The 14048-nt window shown below is 43.7% G+C and overlaps 1 protein-coding gene across 1 annotated transcript; it reads left to right on the forward strand.

Annotated features, from left to right (window-relative positions):
- The first annotated feature begins 378 nt into the window (after positions 1-378).
- LOC103638745 (probable E3 ubiquitin ligase SUD1) lies at positions 379-6674 on the forward strand. The gene is made up of 9 exons (XM_008661571.3): positions 379-896; positions 1615-2292; positions 3096-3863; positions 3957-4168; positions 4257-4628; positions 4944-5101; positions 5217-5380; positions 5520-5666; positions 5814-6674. The coding sequence occupies exons 1-9, from the start codon at positions 660-662 to the stop codon at positions 6327-6329; spliced, it is 3252 nt and encodes a 1083-aa protein (XP_008659793.2). The 5' UTR covers positions 379-659; the 3' UTR covers positions 6330-6674.
- Positions 6675-14048: the final 7374 nt, after the last annotated feature.

Genomic DNA, 14048 nt, shown 5'->3' on the forward strand with positions numbered 1-14048 from the left:
AAAGAGAGAGCTGTTGGAGAAAAAAATGATTCCTCTTCTAATATTGGTTTCAGGCTGGTTTACGACTTTATTTAAGTTGCTCCAAAGAAGAGCAATATCTTATTTAACTAATAAAGGTGTGATATACAAAAGGTAAACAAAAACATACTAGACATTATCCATAACAAAAGATAAAAAAACCAACCGTGCTTGACCCAAAAGATTTATTCTTCGAATAAACCTGTTATACACATATGGTACGTGCAAGTCTACTGGTTATAATAATGTTTAATGACCATTTTCATCCCGATATAGGCTTTCAATCACAGGAAAAAATATCAAAAGTAGCACTTTACCACCATTTTTTTCTTAAAAAAAGGAGGCGTAGCGTAGATTCTAGTATGTCGAGCTTGATAAATCATAAATAGAACACTCCGGAGGTCGGATCTCCAAACCGACACGGCCACACCCACGGACCCACCACCGGATCCATCCTATCGGGACCCGTTAAGCCGACCGCCAGCGCCTCGTCACCGGTGCGTCATTAAGGAGGCTACTAAAAAACCCACGTTTTTTCATCCTGTTTTCGCTGCAACTTCCCACCACCGCCTATATCCGCGTTCCCCCCGGGCGATCGATCGATCGCGGCTAACCTCGCCGCCGCCCCCATCGAGGCAGCCATGGCGGAGATGGCCGAACGGTCCGTCGCGGGCGAGCTGCCGGAGGAGCCGCGGCCGCCGCACGGGGAGGAGGACGACGAGGAGGAAGAGGAGGGGGACGTGTGCCGGATCTGCCGCAACCGCGGCGACGAGGACCACCCGCTGCGCTACCCGTGCGCCTGCAGCGGAAGCATCAAATTCGTGCACCAGGACTGCCTCCTCCAGTGGCTCGACCATAGCAACTCGCGCCAGTGCGAGGTAATATCGCCGCCGCCCCTGCCCTCACTCAGCGACGGGGACGCCGCTGGGTCGTTGCTTTAGGGATTGATTAGTTCGATTGCGTGGTGGAATCGATCGATTTAATGTTGAGCTGGTGATATGGGTGCTGTTTCTTTGATATGGCGTGTAGATTGGGTCAAAACTATGTTAATAGGCATTGATAAATGGATAAGGCTATTATTCTTGCCTTTTCAGTTGCTAGAATTAGGGGATTGAGGTTCGGAATCAGGCAATTGCATAGTTTTGATGATTATTCAGCTAGCAAATGAATTTTCATAATACTCCGATGCTCTTGTGGTTTCAGAGTATTTTCAGAGGCATAGTAATTCTGTTAACCTGCAGCAAGACTCATCTTGTGCTTCTTAGCAGTGAGACTATTGGCTTGATATTGATGATTGATTTGCAGTTTCAGTTGCCTTATGTTCTCTTAGGTCCCCTTTGTAACAAGGAAAAATGGAGGAATTCTATAGGATTGGAATCGTTAGAACAAACCTCCTCTTGAATAATGCATTTTGCTAATCTAGAGAAAATGAGCGAACAAGTGTTAGTTGGGGGTTCCAAGCACAGCTGTACGGCTGGGTAGTAATGGCTTGTATCGCCAAGGAAAAAAACATACTCATGATGATGATGTGTGTCTTGTTTGTCATAACTCCATTTTCTCTAGATAATTTCTGATTTATGCATCTGTGCACTGCAGGTCTGTAAACATGCATTCTCCTTCTCACCCGTGTACGCTGATAATGCTCCGACAAGACTCCCTTTCCAGGAACTGATTGTTGGTGTTGGAATGAAAGCATGCCATGTGTTTCAATTCATCCTTCGGCTTGCCTTTGTTCTCTCAGTTTGGCTCATGATTATCCCATTCATTACCTATTGGATTTGGCGGTTAACATTGGTGAGAAGTATTGGTGAAGCGCAAAGGCTGTTCCTCAGTCACATCAGTGCTCAGTTGATTCTTAGCGATTGCCTTCATGGGTTCCTTCTCTCAGCTATCATTGTCCTTATATTTCTTGGAGCCACCTCATTACGGGACTACATAAGGCATTTGCGTGAACTTGGTGGACATGATGCTGAGAGGGATGATGGAGGTCGTGAAAGGCATGGTGCTCGGGCTGTCAGGAGGCTAGCTGGTCCTAATAATAGGGTTCCTGCAGATGGAAATATTGATGAATTAGCAGAAGCCCAAGGAATCGGTGCTGGTGAACTTTTGAGGAGAAATGCGGAAAATGTTGCTGCTCGATTAGAACGACTTGAGGCTCAGGTGGAGCAGATGCTTGATGGTCTGGATGATGCTGATGGAGCAGAGGACGTTCCTTTTGATGAACTTGTTGGTATGCAAGGCCCTGTCTTCCACTTGGTTGAGAATGCAATAACAGTGAGTACTATTTTTTCCCTACAACACGTATCTTTAGATCTCCATGTGTTGGCAACTTGGCATAACTATTTTGAGTTCCATAGTTGTGTTGCCATTCTACCGCAAAACACTAAGAACTCTTCTACTCCCTTCGTTCTGAATTTTAGTTCTTTTTAGTTTTGTCCTAAGTCGAACTTCTATAACTTTGACCTAGTTTACAGAAAAATATATTACATCTACAACACCAAATTAATGCACCATAAAGACATTTCATTGTGGATCTAATTAAAGTAATTTGATGTTTTATATTACATGCTGGTGCATTTTTTCTAACAAATATGGTCAAAGTTAGAGAAGTTTGACTAGAGAATACTATAACAACATCATTGGGATGAAGTAATTATTATGTCCAATTTAGTGATAAGCAATCTTACTAGTAGGGCCCTTTGCAATAGAGTTTCAAGATATTTTTTGTTTTGAATACCTTATTGTTGATAAACTTAAGATCGTTTACCCAAGTTTTGGTTTTAAAAAAATCCATATCAGATCTGAATTATGAAATGAAAATGGCTGGCACAATAGCAGCTTGATGTCAATTCCCAACTTTCAACAGCAACTACGATTCAGTTTTCAATAATGCAATTGTAGTTTCACATGACATAACTTTGTTACACTGTATCATCAGATTGATAGTTGAATGTACTTTCATATGGTTGTTACCATTACCATTCCCCCCCCCCTAAATCACATGTTCTTTTTGAACCTTTATTACAGTCACATCTCTTATTTTTTAAAACACTGACAGGAATGTCTTTTTTCTCCAGGTTTTGGCCAGCAATGCTATATTCCTCATTGTTGTGATCTTTGTTCCATTCTCATTGGGAAGGATTGTTCTGTACTACCTATCATGGTTTTTCTCTTCGGCTTCTACTCCTATGCTGGCAAAAATGATGCCCTTCACAGAAACAGCTATTTCTATAGCTAATGATACATTAAAGAGCGCACTTAATGTTGTGAAGAATTTTTCTTCTGACAGTAATAATGAAGGTGTTATCGGGCATGTGATTGAGGTTGTAACTCAATCCTTGAAGATAAATGCCACTGGTCTGAGTGTAATTCAAGTCACTGGGAAGAGCAGTCTGATGAAAGGAACAGCAATTGGCTCATCTTATCTTTCGGATCTGACAACTCTTGCTGTTGGATACATGTTCATCTTCTGTCTTGTACTTTTGTACATCGGATCACTGGCTTTACTTCGATATGCCAGGGGAGAACGTTTCACCATCGGAAGACTCTATGGTATAGCTACTATATTAGAGGCAATCCCTTCTCTGTGCAGGCAGTTCTTTGCTGGAATGAAGCATATTATGACTATGGTCAAAGTTGCATTCCTTCTGGTCATTGAGCTTGGTGTATTTCCTCTAATGTGTGGTTGGTGGCTTGATGTTTGCACTCTAAAGATGCTGGGCACAACAATTGCGCAGAGGATTGAATTCTTTACAGTGTCACCCTTAGCGAGCTCATCTATCCATTGGCTAGTTGGGATTGTGTATATGCTCCAAATAAGCATATTTGTCAGCCTTCTTCGAGGGGTATTGCTCAGCTACTTGATATTTCGAGCAACAGCACTAACATTTAAATTCTCATATGTCCCATCCATCTTACTTTTTACCTTATTGTGGTAGGTTCTGCGCAATGGAGTTCTTTATTTTCTGCGGGACCCTGCTGATCCAAATTACAATCCATTTAGGGATTTGATTGACGATCCTGTGCATAAGCATGCCCGACGAGTTCTTTTGTCAGTTGCAGTGTATGGAAGTTTGATTGTGATGTTGGTCTTCTTACCTGTAAAACTGGCCATGAGAGTAGCTCCTTCAATTTTTCCTCTGGACATCACGTGAGTTAGCTTATCCAACATGTATTCTGATTTTTTTGTCATTTGGAATTACAATCCTAAGTGTTGTTTGCCTCCTGTGGAATTGCAGCATATTTGATCCATTTACTGAGATTCCAGTTGATGTCCTTCTGTTCCAAATATGCATCCCATTTGCTATTGAGCATTTCAAGCCTCGTGCAACCATTAAATCTCTTCTGCATCATTGGTTTGCTGTGGTTGGTTGGGGCCTTGGCTTAACCGATTTCTTGCTGCCAAAACCTGAAGAAAACGGTGGGCAGGAAAACTGGAATGGCAGGGCAGAAAGGAGAGACAGGGGACATGGTGGGCAGGAAATGGTTGCCCCACAGGTTGAACAACTTATGATACAACATGTTGCCGCAGAACATAATGACAGGGGAAATGCAAATGAAGCCAATGATGTCACTGAAGAATCTGATGTAGATGATCAGGGAGACTCTGAGTAAGTATAATCTTGTGGAAAAGAAATATCTGTGGCCTATCTTTCCATATATTTTACAAACTACACTACTACCAAAATAACTGAACAGCTTTGAACATAAGCTGTGTTTGTTTAGAAAAAGTAACTGAAAACTTGGTCCAACTATCTGCAATGATTTTCTGAGTTAAATTTTGCACATGGATTATATATCAACAGAATTGAGTAATGAGCAATGTTTACAACAAATACTCGAGAGTATGGCATCTTGAACATATTTTACTGAGTATGTCAACATGAACTACGATTAGTTATCTGACTTTTCCTTCCATCTTTAAGGTATGGCTTTGTGCTTCGCATCGTGCTCCTGCTTGTACTGGCATGGATGACACTACTAATATTCAATGCTGGAATGATAGTTATTCCTATCTCGCTTGGCCGTCTTGTTTTTGAGGGTGTTCCGCGCCTGCCAATCACACATGGCATTAAGTGCAATGGTAATTTGCATGTGATTCTGTTAGCTGAACTGATGTTATATAACTTTTCATGTTTATGAATACCAAGATCAGTTGTATAACAAGTTTGCTGACACCTTTTGGAACTCTTTATCAGATCTGTTCTCCTTTAGCATTGGGTGCTATATTCTCTGGAGTGTTGCAGCTGGGACCAGATATGCCATTGATTACATCAGATCACGACAGCTGGGATTTCTGGTTCAACAGATCTGCAAGTGGTGCTCAATTGTTTTGAAGAGCTCTTTTCTCTTGTCAATATGGGTAAGTTCTTTTAGACTGAACTTCTACTCGTTCAACTATCCCCTGTTTGAACTTGTGGGAGCTCTCTTATTTTGATAGTACCGTTTTCTGTGTAACTCTTGTTATGGATCTAACCAGTAGCGTCAATCTTTTCTTTCAGATCTTTGTTATTCCTGTGCTGATTGGACTTCTTTTTGAGCTGCTGGTCATTGTACCCATGAGGGTGCCTATTGATGAGAGCCCTGTCTTCTTATTGTACCAGGATTGGGCACTGGGGTTAATATTCTTGAAAATATGGACTAGACTGGTAAGATTGTAGATATCTGATTCTTGTCTCCTCATTATTCATTTCCCAGCTACTTATAAATCTTATTGTATAGGTTAGTTACCTATTTGGATATTTGCATTAAAATAGGATTGAGTAGATTGACCAACCTACTATGAGTTTTTCCAGGTTATGTTGGATCAGATGGCACCTTTGGTTGATGAAAGCTGGAGGTCAAAGTTTGAGAGAGTTAGAGACGATGGCTTCTCCCGTTTAAGGGGTCTGTGGGTCCTCCATGAAATTATAATGCCGATTCTCACCAAACTCCTTACCGCTCTCTGTGTCCCATACGTCCTTGCAAGGGGCATCTTCCCGGTGCTGGGTTACCCACTCATCGTGAACTCAGCAGTGTATCGCTTTGCCTGGCTTGGATGCCTGATCTTCAGCGCACTCTTCTTTTGTGGAAAGAGGTTCCATGTCTGGTTCACCAACCTCCACAACTCCATCAGGGATGACCGCTATCTGATTGGCCGAAGGCTGCACAACTTTGGTGAGGACACACCCGAGCCGAGTGAATCTGGAGCAACTATAGGGTCAGATGACCAGGACCAAGCTCTTGTCCTGCGAGATCAGGAAGAGGAAGTGGGGTTGAGGATGAGGCGCAATAATATGCGTGCAAACCAACAACCCAGGCTGGCTTTTTAAGAAGGAGATAGTTTTGGATATAGAGCTCATAACCATGGTATAAGCTTTGGCCTGCAGCTTCTGCTTGTGCTTTGTAATGGGCGTTGTAGAGGGGGTTTATGTGGTTGCGATAGGAAAGAGTCTAAGGACTGTTCTACGACAAGTCTGGGAGAAAGCTAAAGTGGTTAGTGATTATAAGAACTGGTGGCAACTCCCTTTCCTGTGGTAGTCTTGGCTGACTGTAAATATCGTTTGACAGACACTACCAGGCCAACTCAGTTTGTTGTTTCTTGTAATGACTAATGAATTAAGTTGAACTGTTGGGTAGATATAAGGTACTAGGTTGTATGACTTCCACCACTTCCACCATTTTTTTTGTCATCTTTGTTTCTTGGCAACCGCAGTATAGCATTCTATTTGTGTCAAGGAGCATACTGGTGGACAATTGCTTCCCATCACCAGCAAAGATAATATGAAGCCTCGGAACCTAAGAAGCTTCGTCAACGAAGACCCTCAGGACTCGTCGACCCTTGCCTCTTCAGTATTGTAGCGTTAAAATGAGCTATATACTAGTAGTTCAAGGTTAGTTAGCACTTCATGGGAGGGTTAGAAAGCGAGGACTTCTATAAATACCATTTGGCATGTACTAGTATGAAAAACTATCATCTAATTGAGTTTAAATTTTATAAAAGTCTTCCAACCAAATCACTCCACACCCATAACCCTTGCTAAATCCACTAAATAAATTGCAGCTAGACTTTACACATCATTAAAACCAACGGTTTAGTTCGTTAGACCCTCTTACTTACTCAACTCTCATCCATAATTTCTGTGCTCCTATCCACAAATTTAGGTGTTACTTCTCTTCTCTCCTAACCCATTTTTTCCTTTAGAAAGAGAGTCATTGTTTTAGTTGGAGATGTATCTATTTTCTAGTAGATTTCTCCATAATTTCTGTGCTCCTATCCATAAATTTAGGTGTTACTCATATTCTCTCGTCTCTTTTAACCATAGCATGCATAACCTCCGCTAAATTTAACAAACAAATTGCACACAGACTTCACACATCATCAAAAACAATGATTTAGTTTGTTGTATAACTCTATCTCTTTTACTCACTCATTCCTCAACTCTCATATCTCTCTGTAACACCCTAAATGTAGGGTATAAAATTTTTATACTCCTATCCACAAATTTAGGTGTTACTCCTATTCTCTCGTCTCTCTTAACCATAGCATTCATGTAAGTGTTGGATTAGCTGGTGTTTGTGTGATTACTAAAATAACCAATCAAGTTAAGAGTCAGAACTAAGGCAAGAGGAGTGGTAAGAACACGCTGATTAAACAAGCCCTTTATGGCCTCGGGGTGATTAAACATATGTCTAATTCTCTATATAATAAATATAGCCGCATCAAGCAACCGAATCTGATCCGTTTCTCTACACTTGAAAGCAATATCTTCAAACCTTGGTACAACACCAGAAATCTAGAGTTCCATTTGGTTGCTTAGAAGCTCAGCTGGAAGAGGCCTGGCTCGTGCAATAGGCCCGGCGGAGCCTGGCTAGTGAGAAACTAAAATAGAATCCGTTTCCTTTGAGTCTAGATCACGGAGCGGAGCGGAGCGGATGGTACCCTAGTGTGGCTCACGTTCGCTTGACCTTGACCTTGACCTTGTTTATGTAACGAATCAACGCGACCTGTTCTTTTTTTTGTGTCTTTTGGATAACAGATCTCGACCTTGTTGTGTGTTGACCGAGAGAAACTGCAAGGCTGTCGCACTCACGCAACGACGTACGCTCGCCGTATGAGCCACATGTGGGATGGTAATGGACCGTGACACAAATATTTCTTTTCAATTTCTTAGAATCTAAAATTAATTTTAATTTAAAAATGAATAAAAATAGAGTCTAATTCTAATCTGATTTGATTTTTAAATTTTATACTATAAAATTTAGAACTTACTAGGTATGTGCCCGTGCGTTGCGACGGCGTATAAATTATTCGATAAATATTAGTGCATAATGATTACATGAAAACAAACAACATATATCATCAACCATATATTTCACAAATTAACACTAATGACATGAAATTTGTGCGCAATTCAAACAGTGATAAAATACATTGATATGCAAAAATATTATATATTATTCTATACTTTTATTAGCATAACCAAAAGTGGACGTTTACATATCTTAACAGATATATAAGATTGTACATGTGCTTTGTCATTGATAAAAAATAAACAATAATAAATATGTAGCGAATATTAATCTACACATTGATTACATAGAAGGATAGTATATTATATAAGTCTCGTGAGCGTTCCAGGTAATGATATCGTTGAAATCAGGAAACAAAACGATAAAAGGGGGACAACAACTGGGCACATACTTGAACAACATACCCTAATTATTCTTGCCCATTAGCAATTACCATGTACTTAGCATTGCCGGACTTTTATAACTTTATGAGGACTAGATAGATAATTTCAAAAGCAATGCCTCATCTCTCACCTGGAAAGAGAAAAGGTTGGATATACTCTAACACGATCAGAAAAAACTGAGATGTGCTCTAATGATAATGGACTCATGAAACGACTGCTAACCTTAGCTCTTGTCAGAACAATCTGACCGGAAACAAAAATCAGCAGCACGATTTTTGGCTGCTTCATCGATAGATCAAGCCAGTCAAGAGCTTTGCTTCATACTGGGAAGTAAAAGGTCGAGCAATATTTGAGGACAGTAGCAGGAAAAATCAACAAGGTGACTGAGAGAATTATGTTAAAAAAGATGAGAACTGCAACTTTCCCTTAAATCAATTCATAATTAAAATAAAGAGAGGTCAGGAATTTATGTAGCAGCCCGATAGATGATTTGGGAAAAATAGTGATACCCTTAAATCAATTCATAAAAGTGTGAAGATAGACATAGGTGACTCACAATTAAAATAAAGGAAGATAACAAATTTGTGTAGCAGACTGATAGATGAATTGGGGAAAAACGGTGACACCCTTGAATCAATTCACAAAAGTGTGAAGATAGACAACTGTGTCGCAACATATTTTCTTTCTAATCCAACAATTTACCATGACTAAGAATGTCATTAGATGGGGGTACTTTACCACAGACACAGAAGTTCAGGATAGAGACACCGAACTGAAACAACACAATGTATAGAAGTATGGACTAATAAGATAAAGGATAGGGCTAAGGGGATTGGATCACCTTGAACAGGTTAATCTTCGTGATCTGACAAGAACTACAATACGTTGAATAGATTAAACTGGTATATAGGACATATTTTGAACCATCAAAAAATTTGGATAAGTCTACAGTTTCATATAAATGTCGTGATCTGACAGGAACTACAGATTCATATAGGGAAACCATGAATTTTGAGGTCAAGTAGATATATTTTTAAACAAAACTCTGGATAGCATACTGAATATCATATTAATGTTTTGTGAAGAGAGGTGTGGTGTTCAGATTTGAGTGACTGATGTCTTAAAAAATAAAAATCTAACAAGTGTTAAAATAGCTCATGTAGTACACTCAATATACAAAATACCGCACATGACACATTGCCCACAAATATTTATTCAACTACAACTAAAACTCTATTTATTTACGGAAAGGGTGCACGAATGATAAAGCTACATTCAATTGGAGAAAATGAAACATATATAAAACTTAGAAACACAAACATGAAATTGTCAGATGAACAGCCACATGAGTAGTTCTCTATTTTGTAAACCAAGTCTGTTTGTGTTTCAGAGAGGTGTGGTGTTCAGATTTGAGCGCTCAGAGAGGTGTCTTCCATCTCATACTCGAGCATCGCAAGATCTGGGCGGGGCTGGCGCGTAGAATGGGAAGAATGAGATGGTAGGGCGGTCATGCACTTTGCGATGGGATGCAGGTCGATGGTGGTCCTGTGCACTAGATGGCGACGAGGGGATTGGGTTGCGATTCCTTCCATGGCAGCGAGGCGTGGATTGTGTTTGGGGCGCGGAGGATATGGGTGGGGCATCCGTGGTGCATGGGAAGAACGATTGGGCGATGGGTGGTACTGCGCGTCATCGGCAATGAGATTACTGCGTGCTGGATTGCTGCGAGGCGTGGATAGCAGTGAGGGGATGTGTTTCCTTATGTGGTAGTAATGGGATTTTTCCTTCTATGGTTGAGGCATTAATCGGTGAGGGGATTGCGGCGAGGACCATGCGGATGCAGGGGTAGAGGGGAGAGGGCGCGCACGAGGAAGAAGGGAGACACTAACATGTGGGTCGTATGGGCCGTGAGTAGGCAGAACCGTGCACCATGGTCTACGTTAAGTTCTTATATAGTAGTAGAGATTGTCACCCCTAGTCCTCTACCCACAGGCAAGCTGCACTAGCCAGCCTTGTGGTCAATCCGTCGTTAGGGACAATAATAGACTAAATTTTACACTATAAAATTTAAAAATAGAATCAGATTAGGATTGAACTTCATTTCGATTTATTTTAAAACTAAAATTAATTAAGGGTTTAAACAAATTAGGATAAATATTTGGATTATGATCAATTGATCAATTGCCACTCTATGTGTCGGTTGGTAAGGGTAAGACTGGATCTAGGACATATGGACATATGGTATTTAGAACGGGTCCAATACCACACGACACCAACCCCTAAGATCGGGTCGGTGCCATTTGCAATAGTGGCAGTGGGAGTTGGTATCAGCAGCTGATCGGTCACACCATCGGTTGGTCGGTACCAGTTTATATCATTAGATATCGCTTGTCTATTGCCACATGTCATCTTTTTATTGATCCACATTATTTGATTCTTAAAAATAAAAATACAAAAAATATTATTAATTATGTAAATTTTATTTTTAGATATCACATAGTTTTTAACGTTTTATGAATTATAACAATTTTATATATGTATTATAAACTATATAATTTGTATTTGTTTCTATGAATTATATAATTTTTATTTGCTTAGTTATATATATATATATAGATGGATTTTTATTTCGATAAACATCATGTTCCGTTTTATATAAAAGTCTGTAAAAACTGACGTTGCTTTGAGGTTGTTGTAGGCTGACGATAGAGACTATGTACTAGAGTATTGTCGTAGATACAGAACGACGTTAGTAGATACATACCAACGATAGCTCATATGCAATAGATATAACTTTTATAAGCTAGGTGCATTAGATCTGGCTATAGGTGTACATTTGGATCGCCCGGCCTGGCTCGGTCCAAGCCCGAAAAGGCCCAGCCAGTTTAAATTTTGGACCAGCTCGATCCGTTTCAATTTTGGGCCGGCCCACGGGCCTAGCCCATGGCCTAGCACATAATTGCTTAAACGTGCCGGGCTCATTTCGGGTGACCCAGAATTATAAAAAGCCCGAAATTCAATTTTTGGCTCAAAATTCACAACAGAGCCCTAAAATCAAAACAAATTTAATAAAACAAATAAAAGATAAGACAAATAAATTTGACCAAAAGCAAACTTAATATTTGTATTAAGTTACCAAAGCTATGTAATGACTACCTCGTTTAAAAATCATTTTATTAGAAGGATAAAGAGTATAATCAATTCTATATAGAGTTCGTAAGTTCAGTTTATTATCTAATTGTCGGCGTTTCGAGACCGGGGGGTCCCTAAGCCGACGAGTGAGTGTGCTGCGTGCCCCAGCCCAGATGGGTCGAGCGCGTGGGCGAGCGCGAAGGGGGGAGAGGCGAGGTGGCCGGAGTCGGGCGTGAGAGAGGTGGAAATCCCGCGACCTTCGTGTTTGTCCCGCGCCCAGGTCGGGTGCGCTTGCAGTAGGGGGGTTACAAGCGTCCACGCGGGTGAGGGAAGCGAGCGGCCCCAAGAGAGCGCCTGTCCCGTCCTCGGTCCCGCGCGGCCAACCTTCTCTAAGAAGGCCCTGGTCCTTCCTTTTATAGTCGTAAGGAGAGGATCCAGGTGTACAATGGGGGGTGTAGCAGAGTGCTACGTTTCTAGCGGAGGGAGAGCTAGCGCCCTAAGTACATGCCAATGTGGCAGCCGGAGAGATCTTGGCACCCTGCTGGTGTGATGTCGTGGCTATCGGAGGAGCAACGGAGCTTGGCGGAAGGACAGCTGTCGGAGCGGTCGAGTCCTTGCCGACGTCCACCTGCTTCCGTAAGAGAGCTGAGAGCCGCCGTCGTCATAGAGCTTGGGAGGCGCCATCATTGCCCATCTGGCGGAGCTAGCCAGATGGGACACCGGTCTTGTTCTCTGTGACCTGAGTCGGCTTGGGGTAGGATGATGATGGCGCTTCCCGTTGACGTGGCGGGCCTGTGCTCCAGGTCGGGCGACGTGGGGGCTCCTCCGAAGCCGAGGTCGAGTCTGTCTCCTGTTGCCGAGGCCGAGCCCGAGCCCCTGGGTCGGGCGAGGCGGAGGTCGTTCGGTAGAGGCCAGTGCGGAGTCCGAGCCCTGGGGTCGGGCGAGGCGGAGTTCGTCGTCTTCCGGGGCCGAGCCCGAGTCCGAGCCCTGGGGTCGGGCGGAGCGGAGTTCGCCGTCTTCCGGGTCTTAGCCCGAGTCCGAGCCCTGGGGTCGGGCGGAGCGGAGTTCGCCGTCTTCCGGGTCTTAGCCCGAGTCTGAGCCCTGGGGTCGGGCGGAGCGGAGTTCGCCGTCTTCCGGGTCTTAGCCCGAGTCCGAGCCCTGGGGTTGGGCGGAGCGGAGTTCGCCGTCTTCCGGGTCTTAGCCCGAGTCCGAGCCCTGGGGTCGGTTGGAGCGGAGCTTCCTATGGCGCCTTTGACAAGGCCTGACTGCCTGTCAGACTCACTCTGTCGAGTGGCACTGCAGTCGGAGTGGCGCATGTGGCGCTGTCCTTCTGTCAGACCGGTCAGTGGAGCGGTGGAGTGACGGCGGTCACTTCGGCTCTGCCGGGGGGCGCGCGTCAGGATAGAGGTGTCAGGCCACCTTTGCGTTAAATGCTCCTGCAACTCGGTCAATCGGTGCGGCGATTTAGTCAGGGTTGCTTCTTAACGAAGCCAAGGCCTCGGGCGAGCCGGAGATGTGTCCGCCGTTAAAAAGGGGGGCCTCGGGCGGGACGGAAGTCCCTCGAGGTCGGCTGCCCGAGTCCGAGGCTAGGCTCGGGTGAAGCGTGATCGAGTCACTCGTATGGACTGATCCCTGACTTAATCGCACCCATCAGGCCTCTGCAGCTTTATGCTGATGGGGGTTACCAGCTGAGAATTAGGCGTCTTGAGGGTACCCCTAATTATGGTCCCCGACAGTAGCCCCCGAGCCTCGAAGGGAGTGTTAGCACTCGCTTGGAGGCTTTCGTCGCACTTTTTTGCAAGGGGACCAGCCTTTCTCGGTTGCATTTTGTTCCGGTGGGTGCGCGCGAGCGCACCCGCCGGGTGTAGCCCCCGAGGCCTCGGAGGAGTGGTTTCACTCCTTCGAGGTCTTAATGCCTTGCGTAACGCTTCGGCTGGTCTGGTTGTTCCCTCATGCGAACTGGCCGTAGCCCGGGTGCACGGTCGGGGCCCAAGTTCTCGGGCTGGTATGTTGACGCTGTCAACGGTTCGGCTGGAGCCGGGTTTGCGAGAGCAGCCCCCGAGCCTCCGCACAGGGCGAGAGGGCGATCAGGGACAGACTCGGCTTTTTACATACGCCCCTACGTCGCCTTTCCGCAAGGAGGAGGGGGGGAGTGCGCCATGTTACCCTCGATGGGCACCGAACATGGTGTCTCCGGTGAGCTGCAAGCGGGTAATCCGAGTG

Source organism: Zea mays, chromosome 9 (genome assembly GCF_902167145.1).
Source record: "Zea mays cultivar B73 chromosome 9, Zm-B73-REFERENCE-NAM-5.0, whole genome shotgun sequence".
In the NCBI taxonomy this organism is placed as follows: domain Eukaryota; kingdom Viridiplantae; phylum Streptophyta; class Magnoliopsida; order Poales; family Poaceae; genus Zea; species Zea mays.

Bases quoted from the DNA above. Each gene is read 5' to 3' on its own strand.
- LOC103638745 (XM_008661571.3), top strand. From the start codon at position 660: ATGGCGGAGATGGCCGAACGGTCCGTCGCGGGCGAGCTGCCGGAGGAG. The intron at 3,864-3,956 runs GTATTGCTCAGC...TTATTGTGGTAG, and splicing joins TTGTCAGCCTTCTTCGAGGG to GTTCTGCGCAATGGAGTTCT. The intron at 4,629-4,943 runs GTAAGTATAATC...TCCATCTTTAAG, and splicing joins GATGATCAGGGAGACTCTGA to GTATGGCTTTGTGCTTCGCA.